The sequence below is a fragment of the Scyliorhinus torazame genome, chromosome 8, assembly GCF_047496885.1.
Source record: "Scyliorhinus torazame isolate Kashiwa2021f chromosome 8, sScyTor2.1, whole genome shotgun sequence".
NCBI classification, from domain to species: domain Eukaryota; kingdom Metazoa; phylum Chordata; class Chondrichthyes; order Carcharhiniformes; family Scyliorhinidae; genus Scyliorhinus; species Scyliorhinus torazame.
In genome coordinates this window covers 50,390,586-50,405,938 of record NC_092714.1, presented here as the reverse complement: position 1 = coordinate 50,405,938, position 15,353 = coordinate 50,390,586, and the positions used below count along the sequence as shown (strand labels likewise).

At 42.9% G+C, this 15,353-nt stretch overlaps 1 protein-coding gene across 6 annotated transcripts in view; it reads left to right on the top strand.

Annotated features, from left to right (window-relative positions):
* The window catches only part of LOC140427831 (sentrin-specific protease 7-like), a 96,473-nt gene extending 83,645 nt beyond the window's left edge, over window positions 1-12,828 (top strand). For all 6 annotated transcript variants that reach the window (XM_072513578.1, XM_072513577.1, XM_072513576.1 and 3 more), the window contains 5 exons: window positions 670-731; window positions 1,771-1,826; window positions 5,483-5,551; window positions 11,231-11,381; window positions 12,493-12,828. In XM_072513578.1, the coding sequence (XP_072369679.1) occupies window positions 670-731; window positions 1,771-1,826; window positions 5,483-5,551; window positions 11,231-11,381; window positions 12,493-12,624 (470 nt within the window). In that variant the 3' untranslated portion in view covers window positions 12,625-12,828. The remainder of the gene's footprint in view (window positions 1-669; window positions 732-1,770; window positions 1,827-5,482; window positions 5,552-11,230; window positions 11,382-12,492) is intronic.
* Window positions 12,829-15,353: the final 2,525 nt, after the last annotated feature.

Here is a 15,353-nt window from a genome sequence, read left to right as displayed (position 1 = left end):
TGAAACAATTATTATTTCATTGTTTTTTTTTGAACAAATATTTATAGAGCAGTCTTATTGTGGGATGTGTAAAAGATAATCTCCAAGTATCTACAGCTCCCTTAAGTATCATGTAGTCATGTAGTGTTGAATTTGAAATAGCAAGATAAAAGAAGCTTGAGATCAAAATGCAGTCGCCATATCTTATCAAAGCCTCCGAACTTCTCACTTTTATTGAAGAAATCAAACCGAATGTAACACATTTTTCAGATGAATATTTAAAAAGTTTTATCTTCCATTGTTCCAGTATTAGTATTTAAAAATGTCAAAAAAATAATGGTTGGACATACATCTACCCTGTTTGCTACCTCAATTACAAGATGAGGCCCACCACTTCAGGGCAACCAGGGATTGGCAGTAAATGGCATCCTTGTTACGGCTGCCCAGATCCCAAGAATGAAGATTACAAAAGAGGCATTTGGTGTTTTTATTTCTTCTGTAGTTCCTTTTCTGGTGTCAATACTATCTAATCTCCAGGTGTTATCCGGCAGCCTTTAAGCAGATGTGTAATTATTCCCTGTAATATGACGGTGTATGCTGGGGTCAGATGTAACAGTACTTCAGGTTGATATGGATTAACATATAGACTACATGCTTGTAATACAAAGACCAAATTTTGCTCTATTGCAGATAAAAACTCCAGCAGTGTTCCTTGTGTACTGTCTTCATCATTGCCCAGCTCTATAATACAGGTAAATAACACAATAATTAGCTTAAATTATTAATACACTTATTCTTGTAGATGAGGACAATATGGTTATCGGTTAATTGAAGAATAAGTATGTGGAAGAATTAATCACTGATTGGAGGAAAGGGTGGAAGAGATCAAGGATTATTGTTGGACTCTATCTTATCCAATCTGTCAGTTTTGGAGCAGCAGTCCATAAACCAAACAAGACCACAAGTCTGAGAACATCATGATAAAACTGAACTATTTTCTAGTCGAGCCCCATCTATCTCCTGAAATAAATTTGGATAACTGAGAATGTGGGAAACATCCCAAATGGTGCAAAGAAGGGCTGCAAGGCTGCTCCCTCGTGTCACAGGGTTCTGAATAAAGCCTGGATGGAGTCTTCAGCCTTGAAAGGTCAATTAACAAAGATGTTGTAGAGGCATACAAGGTATCAAAGTGATAAGAGACAATGTTAATCCAGAAAATTATCTTGCCCAATGCCATGCCTATAGGATAAGGGGCTACAAGTATAAATCGGTGAAAGGCAAGTTCAGAAATATTGCCTGGAATCATTTCTTGATGCATGAGTCATCGGTCGAGCTAAGGAGATACAAATTTTGGAATTATTCTGGAAGGGGCAGATTGGAGGGCCCACAGGTTTCCCTGAGGTACATGAGGCTTCAGCTGAAGTTAAGAAATTGCAGCATTGTTTGCAATAATAATTTTCGAGGAGAATGTTGAAAACCAGGCATAAGATTAATTAAAATCAATCACTGTGGAAATACCAACTTCTGTATTCCTTTTTTTCACTGGCCCCACCAGCCCCCTCGCAATTACTTGCCGCCTTGGTTGAAATTAGTTCACTTGTCACAAACTGGGGGTTGAACCCGTGTGCTTCATTTATATGTTTATATTTACCAGTTGAGCTGGAAAATAGTTTTATTTTAAATTCTCTCTCCACAGATGCTGAGATTGTCCATTATGTTTTTGTTTCAGATTCCAGCATTTGCAGTAATTTGCTTTTATTTTAATTTAATTTTGTATTTAATTTCTTATAGGGATGTATAAAGGCACCCATCAACCTGCACAAGCAAAGTAAAAGGATTCTCAAACAGTAAGTAATGTTGAAATGATAATTTGCAGACTTATTAAATAATTTAATTAATTGTTTTTGATTCCAAGCAATAGATCGTCATCAACTCGGAGTGAGCAATTCCTTTTTGGAGATAATAGGAATGATTACAATCCTTTTACGTAGATCATGCAGGCAGTGCCTTCTGCATACTTCACCTTCCTTTCTCCCTGTCAAAATAAAAATCCTTTTTTCAATTTTCCCTGCTAATATAGACATTTAAATTAGGCACAGGAGCATGCCACGGCCTCTTGAACCTCCTCTGCCATTTGATAGCATCATGGTTCATCTGATTATAGCCTCAATTCTAAATTTCCTGGATATCCCGTATACGCTTTGACTCACTTGTCAATCAAGAATGTATTAAACTCAGCCTTAAGAATATTCAATGACCTTGCCTCCACTGCTGGCTGGGGAACAGAATTCCACATCCCAACGACTGTCAAGAGAAATATTTCTCCTAATTTTTCCTTCCTTGTTTTCTTTCTCTCTTTTTTTTCTTTACTTGCTCTCTTCCACCCTGCTTCCTTTCTTTCTCCTTTCTTTACTCTGTAGACTTCTTTAAGTTTTACGCTGGGTGCGCAAGACCCAGGCCAGCCTGCGTGCCTGTTCTTGCTCCATTTGAGGCCCTTGGTGGCCAATTATTGACCACCACCGTTTCTAACCTGGGATCAATTCCAAGATTGCTGGGAGGAGTTCAGGAGCAGTGGTGGATGCTTGAAAAGTGACCATGCTTAGGTTTTGGTGGGCACCTTCATCAGCAACCTTTTATTATCGGGTTAACCCCCAAAAGGTCTGGCCCTTGCAGTCTCTGTCCGCCAACATTTCCACCCCTGTCTACCCTCTGGGGCTCAACTCCCCAGCCCACCTCACCCTAAGACCTCCAACAAGTGCCGGACTCCCAGTACTTAGACTCAGCTCTCTGAGCCGTGACTTCCTCCTCAACCCTAAGGGGTTGAAGTCTCATCTCCAGCCAATTAATACTTTGTGTATTAAATGACTGCAGGGCAGGGTTTGGCAGAGATCTGTTCGCTGCTGACTCCCTGGGAGGTGGGTAGGGAAACCCTGTCACCCTTAAAATCTTGTCTCTTGTTTTAGACTCCCAGCCAAGGGAAACACTTTCTCGGCATCTAGCCTGCCAAACAATATGTTTCAATTCAATCACATCTCATTCCTCTGAAGTCCAAGGAACATAGGCATAGTTTACTTAGCCTCCTAATACAGTGATGGGCAGCCTAGGCTAGTGAGTGACGCATGAGTGAGCCTCCTTCATCTGAGTGGGCTGCAAAATTGAAAATGGGTTGTTCATTAACCATGCTTAAGATTTAAAGACATTTAATATACCCAAAATATTTCATAACTAGTTACAGAAAATGCTTAATCATTTGTATTTGTACCTTAATTGAATTATCATTCACTTCAAATGGTAAAAAAACAAATAAATATTTACACTTTGGACACACCGGCACGGCTTTCACAGTCAGTGTTGTGTGTAATCAACATGCACCTCACTTCACTTGCCCTATGTTTATGCCGGTAGGAAAAACATTATGCGGATAGAAATTGATGGACTGTGGAAAAAGTTCAACAAAATGTCTCTTGGGCCGCTTTCAGAATCCAGATGGGCTGAATTTGGCTCTCGGGCTGCAGGTTGCCCACCACTGTCCTAGAGGACAATCCCCTCATCTCTGGAACCTGTACAGTGAAACTTTGTTGCACTCTCCAAGAGCAAGCATGTACTTCGTAATGTAAGAAGTAGAGAGTATTAACACTGATCGTGTAAGGTATAGAGGTGTAGAGGGATTGGATGTCCCTTGTCAAAGCAGGCAGTTCGAGTAAGGAAACCAGAAACTCTTGAGCGGCAAGAGTGTCGGAACAATCGTGAACGCAGTGGGAAGATACTGGATAAGGGAGTAAATATACAAGAACAGACCAAAATAATGTGTTTACCATTATTTGTGGACCTTGTGACAGAGATAGAAGCAGGGAGAAGTTCAAATACATGGCTACTTTCTCCAGACAATTAGGAATGGGCAACCATGAACAATATTTTAAAAAGAGCAATTACTGCTCTCTGGCAGGATGCATTGCTTGGCCAGAACTATTGTCAAAATAACTGTTTAGAAGTTGGAAAAGGAAGAATCTGTATTCTCTAAATTTGACACCTAATGGTTTGCAAATTATCCAGCAGGTCCATGACAAAGTGCCAGTGTAAATGAGCCTGTTCATGAACACTACTGCGAAAATCTAGTTCATGGTTTATATTTTTTTTGAATATAACTTTAATTTCAGGAATATGACCTTTTAAGTTGGAGGTTAAATCGTAAAATGTAAGACAAGTAGACATCTGGTGAACTGTTTAAAAATAATTGAATGAAGTACAACTTAAACCCAGTTATTACAGTAAGGTAGCATGTGTTTATCTTTCAAAGTAAAAATTGATAATGGAAAACACTCGGTAATGAATGATCCACCTTAAAACTTGTAATAGACCAGGCAGTCTGGAGAAATGAGCCAGGCAGTCTGGAGAAATGTACATTTATGCAGAGTTACAGAATCAAAGAGTTGTGTTGAAAATAAACTAATTTGTTTACATATCTCTTTGAGCCCATCCCAAAGCATGCCACATCATCATGGAGGTGGGATGTAGGGATATAATATTATCTGTGTGTTTGCTGACGTAAGCAAGTAGTTCGGTTTGAGAACAGACAGAGGCAGTTGCAGATTTGGTCTTGTGTAGGCCGCAAAGAGCCGAAGGAAATAAACATTGGTGATACCTGCATTTAAGCAGAGAAAATACTAACGTTGATATTCATTGTGCGGAATGCAGGCATGGGCTTAAGTTTGGATTTTGAGAAGGAAAAGCAGCTGGGAGAAGTACTCTAGCACCCAGGAAGAAATCTACAATGGTCCTCAGAGCCTTGTGACAGAAAGCAGTCGGCAGAGTTTCCTTGGAAAGCTGCAAGTCAGTTGGTTATCTGTTGGTAACCTGAACAAGGAGCTGAGGCACCCACAGTCATTAAAAGTGGAGGATCACATAGACCAAGAGCTAATGGAAGGACACCCATTGAACCTTACCTCCGAGGATAGCTGGAACACTGAAGAGAAGTAAAGTGAATTTTGGAGAGCTTTGACATACCTTTTGAGTTGATCCCTAACTAAGTGAACGAACCTTCAAAATTCTTGTAATGTATAAAGGATTTATTGGGCGTTGGCGGGAAGTAAAAAGTAGATCTGAGTACATAGCATAAATACTTATGAACTATAGTCTTGATTGTGCTTACTTTCTTTGATTCTTCTTGATATACAATAATGGTGTTGTGTATGAACATGCAATCGTGTGGCATAGTTGTGTTATTTAATTGCTGGGTGTTTGGGTTTCTTCTTTAAATGTTAACGGTCCCTGCCAGGATCATCGGAACCTTTTCAAATCCGAAATAAAGGGTGGAGTTAAAAGGCTGAAGCCTGTCAGATGTGTTAGGATTGTTGGTCAGTGACTTTTTATTGTTGTTGCTCTGTGGTGGTGAGAGGCTCAGGACATTCATTTCTACCACAGTGGTGATCTCAGCCACGAGAAACTTGGTAATCAAACTGAAATATCAATTGGTAACTGAAATTGTTGAATTTTTCCTCCTCAGACCCTGCATTCTTATTCTGGATTCACTGAGAGCAGCTTCACAATTGCACACAGTGAAGATTTTACGAGAGTGAGTATCAATAAAGTATATTCTATCTGTTAGTCACATACGTAAGGTAACTTATTTCAATTTATTTGAGTAAATAGGAATCCACAAGAAGCTTGACCGTAAAAAACTATATATTTTATTACTTTCTGCCCTCAGCGTTTTATCAAACACCTTCAAAACGGCCATAGAGGTGAAGTAAGAGGTGATTTCCATTCACTTGAGACCTGGACCACAATGTATAACATTTTAAAAGTTGGAATTATATTTGACACAATGAAAATGCAAAATCTGATTTTAAGTGGGTTAGAGGTGCTGCATCTTTGGCTTTAGAGGAGAAAATTCAGGTCAATGTCCTAATCATGACCCCTTTCCAGCTACCTCTGAAACATGTGGCTGATGAGGACGGAGTCAGCCTTTTGCCTGAACTGTTGTTCAGCACAAAACTGCACCTAATTAACTAAGTGGGCCACAAGATGGCTGGTGTGGCAAATGGAAAATAAGATCAATAATGTACTAAATGTTGGATGAGATATACTGTTGGGTTCTTTTATCCTTACAGCGCTATAGGTAGTTTAGAATTCTCAGCACTACTAAATATCTTCAATAATTGGAGATCGAAATTCCTAAGCATGCCGCACTTCATGTTAGTGGTATTTGTTTTTTGATCGTCCGGGGGATGTGGGTGTTGCTGGCTAAGCCACCATTTATTGCCCATTCCTAATTGCCTGAGTGTGGTTTGCTAGGCCATTTCAGAGGGCATCTAAGAGTCAACCATATTGCTGTGGATCTGTAGTACAGTGGGTGGGCACCACGGTAGCACAGTGTTGCTTCGCAGCGCCAGGGTCCCAGGTTCTATTCCCGGCTTGGGTCACTGTCTGTGCAGAGTCTGCACGTTCTCCCTATGTCTGCATGGGATTCCTCCGGGTGCTCTGGTTTCCTCCCACAAGTCCCGAAAGACGTGCTGTTAGGTGATTTGGACAGTCTGAATTCTCCCTCCGTGTACCCGAACAGGCGCCGGAACGTGGCGAGTAGGTGCTTTTCACAGTAACTTCATTGCAGTGTTAACATAAGCCTATTTGTGACAATAAAGATTATTATTATTATGTAGGTCAGGGCAGGTAAGGGGTAGCAGATTCACATTAGTGAACGAGATGGGATTTTACGACAATCGGCAGTGGTTTCATCGTCATTATTATACTTTTAATTCCAGATTTTATTGAATTTAAAATCCACCATTTGCCCTTCCCCAGAGCATTACCCGGGTCCCTGGATTACCAGGGACAATACCACTATGCCACTGCCTCCTTCTAGGTTCTCGGAGAAGGTGATCTTTTGCAGAACAAAGAAAAATTACAGCACAGGAACAGGCCCTTCGGCCCTCCAAGCCTGCGCCGACCCAGATCCTCTATCTAAAACTGTCGTCTATTTTCTAAGGATCTGTATCCCTCTGCTCCCTGCCCATTCATGTATCTGTCTAAATACATCTTAAATGACGCTATCGTGCCTGCCTCTACCACCTCCGCCGGCAATGCGTTCCAGGCACCCACCACCCTCTGCATAAAGAACTTTCCATGCATATCTCCCTTAAACTTTTCCCCTCTCACCTTGAACTCGTGACCCTAGTAATTGAGTCCCCCACTCTGGGAAAAAACTTCTTGCTATCCACCCTGTCTATACCTCTCATGATTTTGTAGACCTCAATGAGGTCCTCTCTCAATCTCCGTCTTTCTAATGAAAATAATCCTAATGTACTCAACCTCTCTTCATAGCTAGCGCCCTCCATACCAGGCAACATCCTGGTGAACCTCCTCTGCACCTTCTCCAAAGCATCCACATCCTTTTGGTAATGTGGCGACCAGAACTGTACGCAGTATTCCAAATGTGGCCGAACCAAAGTCTTATACAACTGTAACATGACCTGCCAACTCTTGTACTCTATACCCCTTCCGATGAAGGAAAGCATGCCGTATGCCTTCTTGACCACTCTATCGACCTGCGCAGCCACCTTCAGGGTGCAATGGACCTGAACACCTCTCTGTACATCAATTTTCCATTTCATTTACCATAGAATTGGATCTTCCAAAATGCATCACCTCGCATTTGCCCGGATTGAACTCCATCTGTCATTTCTCCGCCCAACTCTCCAATCTATCTATATTCTGCTGTATTCTCTGACAGTCCCCTTCACTATCTGCTACTCCACCAATCTTAGTGTCATCTGCAAACTTGCTAATCAGACCACCTATACCTTCTTCCAGATCATTTATGTATATCATAAACAACAGTGGTCCCAGCACGGATCCCTGTGGAACACCACTGGTCACAGTTCTCCATTTTGAGAAACTCCCTTCCACTACTACTCTCTGTCTCCTGTTGCCCAGCCAGTTCTTTATCCATTTAGCTAGTACACCCTGGACCCCATGAGACTTCACTTTCTCCATCAGCCTACCATGGGGAACCTTATCAAATGCCTTACTGAAGTCCATGTATATGACATCTACAGCCCTTCCCTCATCAATCAACTTTGTCACTTCCTCAGAGAATTCTATTAAGTTGGTAAGACATGACCTTCCCTGCACAAAACCATGTTGCCTATTACTGATAAGCCCATTTTCTTCCAAATGGGAATAGATCCTATCCCTCAGTATCTTCTCCAGCAGCTTCCCTGCCTCTGACGTCAGGCTCACTAGTCTATAATTACCTGGATTATCCCTGCTACCCTTCTTCAACAAGGGGATAACATTAGCAATTCTCCAGTCCTCCGGTACCTCACCTGTGTTCAAGGATGCTGCAAAGATATGTTAAGGCCCCAGCTATTTCCTCTCTCACTTCCCTCCGTAACCTGGGATAGATCCCATCCGAACCTGGGGACTTGTCCACCTTAATGCCCAACTTGGTGTGATCTGCAAATTTGGAGATATCACATTTTGTTCCCTCATCTAAATCATTAATATATATTGTGAATAGCTGTGGTCCCAGCAGCACCGATCCCTGCAATACCCCACTCGTCATTGCTGCCAATTTGAACAAGGTTGTTAATTCCTACTCTTTGTTTCTTGTCTGCCAACTATGGTATGGACAATTAGCACTGTTGCTTCACAGCGCCAGGGTCCCAGGTTCAATTCCCGGCTTGGGTCACTGGTCACTGTCTGTGCGGAGTCTGCACATTCTCTCTGTGGCTGCATGGGTTTCCTCTGGGTGCTCCGGTTTCCTCCCACAAGTCCCGAAAGACATGCTGTTAGGTAATTTGGACATTCTGAATTCTCCCTGTGTAGCCAAACAGGCGCTGGAATGTGGCGATTAGGGGATTTTCACAGTAACATCTTTGTAGTGTTAATGTAAGCATATTTGTGACAATAAAGATTATTATTCAAGAAGTTTTCTATCCGTCTCAATACACTACCCCCAATCCCAAGAGCTTTAATTTTACACGCTAATCTTTTATGTGGGACTTTGTCAAAAGCCTTCTAAAAGTCCAAATACACTGGCTCCCTTCATCAATTCTACTAGTTACATCCTCAACCCCATACCACTGCCAGCAACATTAGGGAGGTTGTGCTCAGCTGTCCACCACTCATCCAGGTAGTAACCATTTGGACACGAGAGGGTCCTCAATGGTGAAACCTTGCTCTTTGGATGAGTGTTGTCAGCTGCCTCTATGGTGCTGATGCATCTAGAGTGCAGGCATGCTGTTCAGGCATCAAAATGTTGCAGGACTTCCAGTCCACAATTTATCCTCTCTTTTTTGAAGAGGTACTTCAGAGTTCAGGAACCGTGAAGTGCTATGGCAACCCTCCTTTGAGACAGCCCTCCTTTGAGATACCCTTCATCTGTCAAGCTAGAGGCTCTCCACTCAATGAGTGTGAAATGGAATGCCAACAACAATGGACAAAGAAAAGAAGGCAGACTGCAACAATGAAACCAGAGCTGATTGAAACTTCAAGCGGGGTGAAATGGACTTTCATGAGACAAGCTGCAGCATTGCTCAGTCCTGTGAGAGTTTGGTGGGACGGACAGGCTGCAGCTGTGGTGCTGGCCCTGTTATGGGTGTCCCCACAAGATATAACGGTGGCTTGAATACGTCACATACTCAAACCTACTCCCCCCCCCCCCCCCCCCCCCACCCCCCGACACAGCACTGGGCCATCAACTACGGTGTCCTTGAGCTACATGGGAGTAAGTGGAGAGGGCTACGTCTGGACCAGGGAACTCCTGGGCTGTCACTGCACTCCATTTTAATGTTGTTGGGCCGGCACAGTGCTTGGCACTGCTGCCTCACAACACCACGGATCCGGGGTCAATTCCAGCTTTGGATGTGTGGAGTTTGCACATTTTCCCCGTGTCTGTGTGGATTTCCTCAGGGTGCTCTAGTCTCCTCCCACAGTCCAAAAGTGTGCAGGCCAGGTGGATTGGTAATGGTAAAACCTCCCCTTAGTGTCCACGGATGGACAGATTAGATGGGGTTAGGGCAGGGGAGTGGGCCTAGGGTATTGTTTCAAAGGGTCGGTGCAGACTCGATAGGCATAATAGCCTGCTGTACTGTTGGGATTCTATGGTTCTAATGAGATTAAAATGAATACACACGAGGTGTGAACATTTTACATAGAACATAGAATTTACAGTGCAGAAGAAGGCCATTTGGCCCATCGCGTCTGCAACGACCCTTGGAAAGACCACTGCACTTAAGCCCACACTTCCACCCTATCCCCGTAACACAGTAACCCCATCTAATCTTTTTGGTTACTAAGGGCAATTTATCATGGCCAATCCACCTAACCTGCGCATCTTTGGACTGTGGGAGGAAACCGGAGCACCCGGAGGAAACCCAGGCAGACACTGGGAGAACGTACAGACTCCGCACAGACAGTGACCCAAGCCGGGAATCGAACCTAGGACCCTGGAGCTGTGAAGCCATAGTGTTAACCACTGTGCTACCGTGCCACCGTTTCTCGCCCTTTTTTGGGTGAGAGCCTGATCACGCCAGGTGGGGCAGGTCCGGAGAATGGCAAACTATTTGATACCCTGCGTTATTCCTGTTTTAAGGCCTCCGGCTATTCTCACGACATAGTGGGAATGACACCAGGTGCAACATGGCCAGAGAATTGCCTCCATCCTCTCAGCATCTACCTTGTTAAGCCCTGTGAGAATCTTATTCATTTCACTAAGATCACCTCTTGTTATTAACTCCAATGAGTACATGCTCAACCTCTCCTCATAAGAAAATTCCTCCAAACCTGGGATGAACCATGTGAATCTTCTCAGGACTGCCAGGATACCTTTCCTCCGATAAGGGGATCAATACTGTTCACAATATTCCAGCTGGTCTGACTAGAGCCTTGTATAGTTTTAGCAGGACTTCCCTATTTTTACACTCCATTCCCTTTGAAATAAAGGCCAACATTCCATTTGCCTTCCAATTACCTGCTGAACTTGCATGCAAGCTTTTTGTGATTTATGCATGAGGACCCTCAAACCTTCTTTGCTGCAGCATTCAGCAGTTTTTCTCCATTTAAATAATATTCAGCTCCTTTATTCTTTCTACCAAATTACATAACTTCACATTTTCCTACATTATATTCCATCTGCCAATCTATATTCCTCTGTAGACTCTGTGTCATCCTCACCACTTGCCTTCCCATCTATTTTTGTGTCATCTGCAAATTTGGCAACACTACATTCACTTCCCTCTTCCTTGAATAGGTATCTGCAGATTGAGTGGGAAGTAAAAAAACGAGGACAACGTAATTTCACAGCTGAAAACATGAAGGGCTCTGTCCCTCGAGTTCCTAAGCAAGATAACAGCAGTGACTGTGGCATTTACTTACTGCAATATGTGGAGAGCTTTTTTCAGGTAACTTAATTTTGTTTAACTAGGTTTTGCTTAAGCATTGGAAATCGATCATGCTGGTGAAGAGTCTCCGATTAAGTTTCTGAGTACTAGTCGGCTTTTCATTGCCTGTCTAATTTGCATCAGCCTTCTTGCTGGAGCATTAGCTTATTAATATAAATGTTGCATAATTGGAAGAATTCTGGCCTTTGATCACAGAAACGCACATCCTAGTTCAGTTAGTGAGACAGGCAAGTTGTTGAAATACCTTAGAGTCCTGATCAAATGGTTAGTTTAATCAATTAAATACTTGGAACTTCAACAGTGGTGCTTGCCCTTCCAATTATCCAGTTAAAGATTGTGATAGCAACAAACCCAGGATTTCTGAAAATTTGTATTCGTGCCATTGCAATATCTATCACCCCAAGTGAAAGTTTCCTCACAGCTGCACAATGAACAGCTTCAAATTAGTGGTCCATACCTGGCAGCTTGCACTATGCAGGCTACCTTAATGTTCTAGATGTCCAAGTCTTCAGTTGAGAAGCTTTGGCAAAGCAACATGACGTTTGAACATCAGTGAAGTGCCAGTGAGTTTTCTCAGTACCGTATGCCATTGTGCAATCTTATATGAAGCTATCACCATTTGGCACTTTCCTCAAGAGCCCAATCCACATTACCCTTTTCTGATTATTCCATTGCCTTTTCAGCAACCATTATTTGTGGCATGATGGCTCAAAGTTCCTTCTAAGGAATTGTGAGATCGCTGAGATTCTTCATTTGTTTTCATTTCACATTCTCCAATTTCTGGATAATATGGAACTAGAATATTGTGTATGCACCTGGAAAATATTTTTCCAGTAAAAGAAACTTAAGTTCAGCATTTCATGATTTGATGTGCGAAATGAAAACCCAGCCCTCGGAATCTTCCCAGGTGACCGAGAGGGGTGGGAAGAGAAGCCATTGGGTGGAAATCCATTGGAAACAAGTATATAGGTGAAAGATTAACTAAATAAGAAAAGGTCCCATCAAGGTGGACAAGCATTTAATATTGAGGAAGTAATTTCACAACAGTTACTCTTGCATTGGCAAGCGGTCTTTCTTCCTATTTGCAAAATTGTTTTTTCTCTTTCCACAGAAACCCATCGCAAATTTTGAATTGCCATTGCAGCTGGACAAATGGTTCCTGAGAGAGGAGGTAAAGAAAAAACGGGAGGAGATACGAGATTTGATTCTGCATTTACACAGCCAGCAAAGAACTGATAGCTAATGAATCTTTACACACAGGATGGACAGTATAGCAGGTCATTTCAAAGCTGCTGATCAAGTATCCGCACATCTTGGAAATATGAAGATTTAAAATTTGACTGTAAATCTTTGAACCAGTTGACCAATAATGTGTAGCACATTCAGTTTAAAATAGTTCTGTTAATAGTGGTGTACAGTTTAATAAATTATACTGTTTTGTGACTTATTTGGCTTCCTATTCTGTCATCAAAATGACTGTTCCACTAACGAATCAATAACTCATTCAGTTCCACTGTGAGAAGAACATGGTCCACAAATCTCCATATCAGTTTTGCATTTCATGTGCTTTGTCAATAGTTAAAATGCTTGAGGTTTTGTCCGAGTTACTCTGGTTGAAAAAGAAAGTATGATGCTAGTTGGAGGCACTGCGACTAAATAAGCGGTGAGAGAACAAGGCAATTTGAGGAATATTTTAAAATTCTGTAATCATCAAAATGTAACAGTTTCTATTTTTCTTCCTTGCTCTTTGAACTACTATTCACACCCTATCATTGTTTCTGTTGCACCTTTTTCACTAAATGCTGTAGCTATGAAAATAGTGTAGATTTATGTTGATGAATTTTGATGAGGACAGTTATGCTTTTCCCCCCTCCCCCTGATTAGCAGACAATCAGTCAGGTTTATTGTTCAACTTCAGTAATGATCTTCATACTCGTTCTCATTCCGGCACTATACATTTTGTGCCTTTGGGAATTGGCCGGGATTGAGGAGAAACCATTCCCGGGGGCACACATGTTCAAGATGGAAATTACAGTCAATATGGTACCTGGTCATTCTGCTTTGAAACATTAATCATCACTTGCCTAATATTGAGATGGGAATAATGCCATTTTAAGGTACAAGTTTTCAATTTTAATTGACCTTTTCTCTGACTTTGTGCTCTTTCCCACAAGGAGTACTTGAAACAGACCAAGTTAAGCAGTAAACATTTCAATCATACTGCAGTGCATTGGAAGTTCCGCTGGTTTGGCAAACAGGCCCTTGAGGCATAATTGAATTTTATCTTATTTAAAAACGATGCGGAGAAAATGATCTAACAAACCAGTGTACATATGCTGCTATTCAGTTGAGTCCTTTGCACTGCTTCAGGTTGTAAAAAGAAAAATGTAGACAGAGTCTCATCCATTGATGTAAATGCCAACTTGTGGAAACTAATTACAAATAATTTTATTTGGACTAGAACAAGTGTCAGGCATGTACATAGCGGGGTGAATTCTCCGCCTCCCCAGCCCTGTGTTTCTTGGCGGCGAGCTGTCACTCGCTGCTGGATTCCCCCTTCCACCGCTGGCCAATGGGACTTCCCACTTTGGCCACTCCATGGTGCTGGGAAACCCATGGGCAGGGGTGCCTTGCCGGCGGAGAATTCACCCCAGCATGTTCACATACCAGTATGCTGCAACTGGTAGCATGCAGGTTACCTTGCAATCGGGTGGGGGTGGAGGGTGGGGGGGGGGGGGGTTACAAGTAGCCTGTCTGCCTGACTTATAATAATCTTTTAGTGTCACAAGTAGACTTGCATTAACACTGCAATGAAGGTACTGTGAAAACACCCTAGTCGCCACGCTCCGGCGCCCGTTTAGATACACTGAGGGAGAATTCAGAAAGTCCCATTCACCAAACAAGCACGTCTTTCGGTACTTGTGGGAGGAAAACTGAGCACCCGGAGGAAACCCACGCAGACATGGGAAGAATGTGCAGATTACGCACAGACTGTGACTCAAGCCAGGAATTGAACCTGGGACTAATGCAGGTAGGGAATACACAGTGAATGGTAGACCCCTCAAGAGTATTGAAAGTCAGAGAGATCTAGGTGTACAGGTCCATAGGTCACTGAAAGGGGCAACACAGGTGGAAAAGGTAGTCAAGAAGGCATACGGCATACTTGCCTTCATTGGCCGGGGCATTGAGTATAAGAATTGGCAAGTCATGTTGCAGCTGTATAGAACCTTAGTTAGGCCACACTTGGAGTATAGTGTTCAATTCTGGTCGCCACACTACCAGAAGGATGTGGAGGCTTTAGAGAGGGTGCAGACGAGATTTACCAGAATGTTGCCTGGTATGGAGGGCATTAGCTATGAGGAGCGGTTGAATAAACTCGGTTTGTTCTCACTGGAATGACTGAGGTTGAGGGGCGACCTGATAGAGGTCTACAAAATTATGAGGGGCATAGACAGAGTGGATAGTCAGAGGCTTTTCCCCAGGGTAGAGGGGTCAATTACTAGGGGGCATAGGTTTAAGGTGCGAGGGGCAAGGTTTAGAGGAGATGTGCAAGGCAAGTTTTTTTACACAGAGGGTAGTGGGTGCCTGGAACTCGCTACCGGAGGAGGTGGTGGAAGCAGGGACGATAGTGACATTTAAGGGGCATCTTGACAAATACATGAATAGGATGGGAATATCATAGAATTTACAGTGCAGAAGGAGGCCATTCAGCCCATCAAGTCTGCACCGGCTCTTGGAAAGAGCACCCTACCCAAGGTCAACACCTCCACCCTATCCCCATAACCCAGTAACCCCACTCAACACTAAGGGCAATTTTGGACACTAAGGGCAATTTATCATGGCCAATCCACCTAACCTGCACATCTTTGGACTGGGAGGAAACCGGAGCACCCGGAGGAAACCCACGCACACACGGGGAGGATGTGCAGACTCCGCACAGACAGTGACCCAAGCCGGAATCGAACCTGGGAC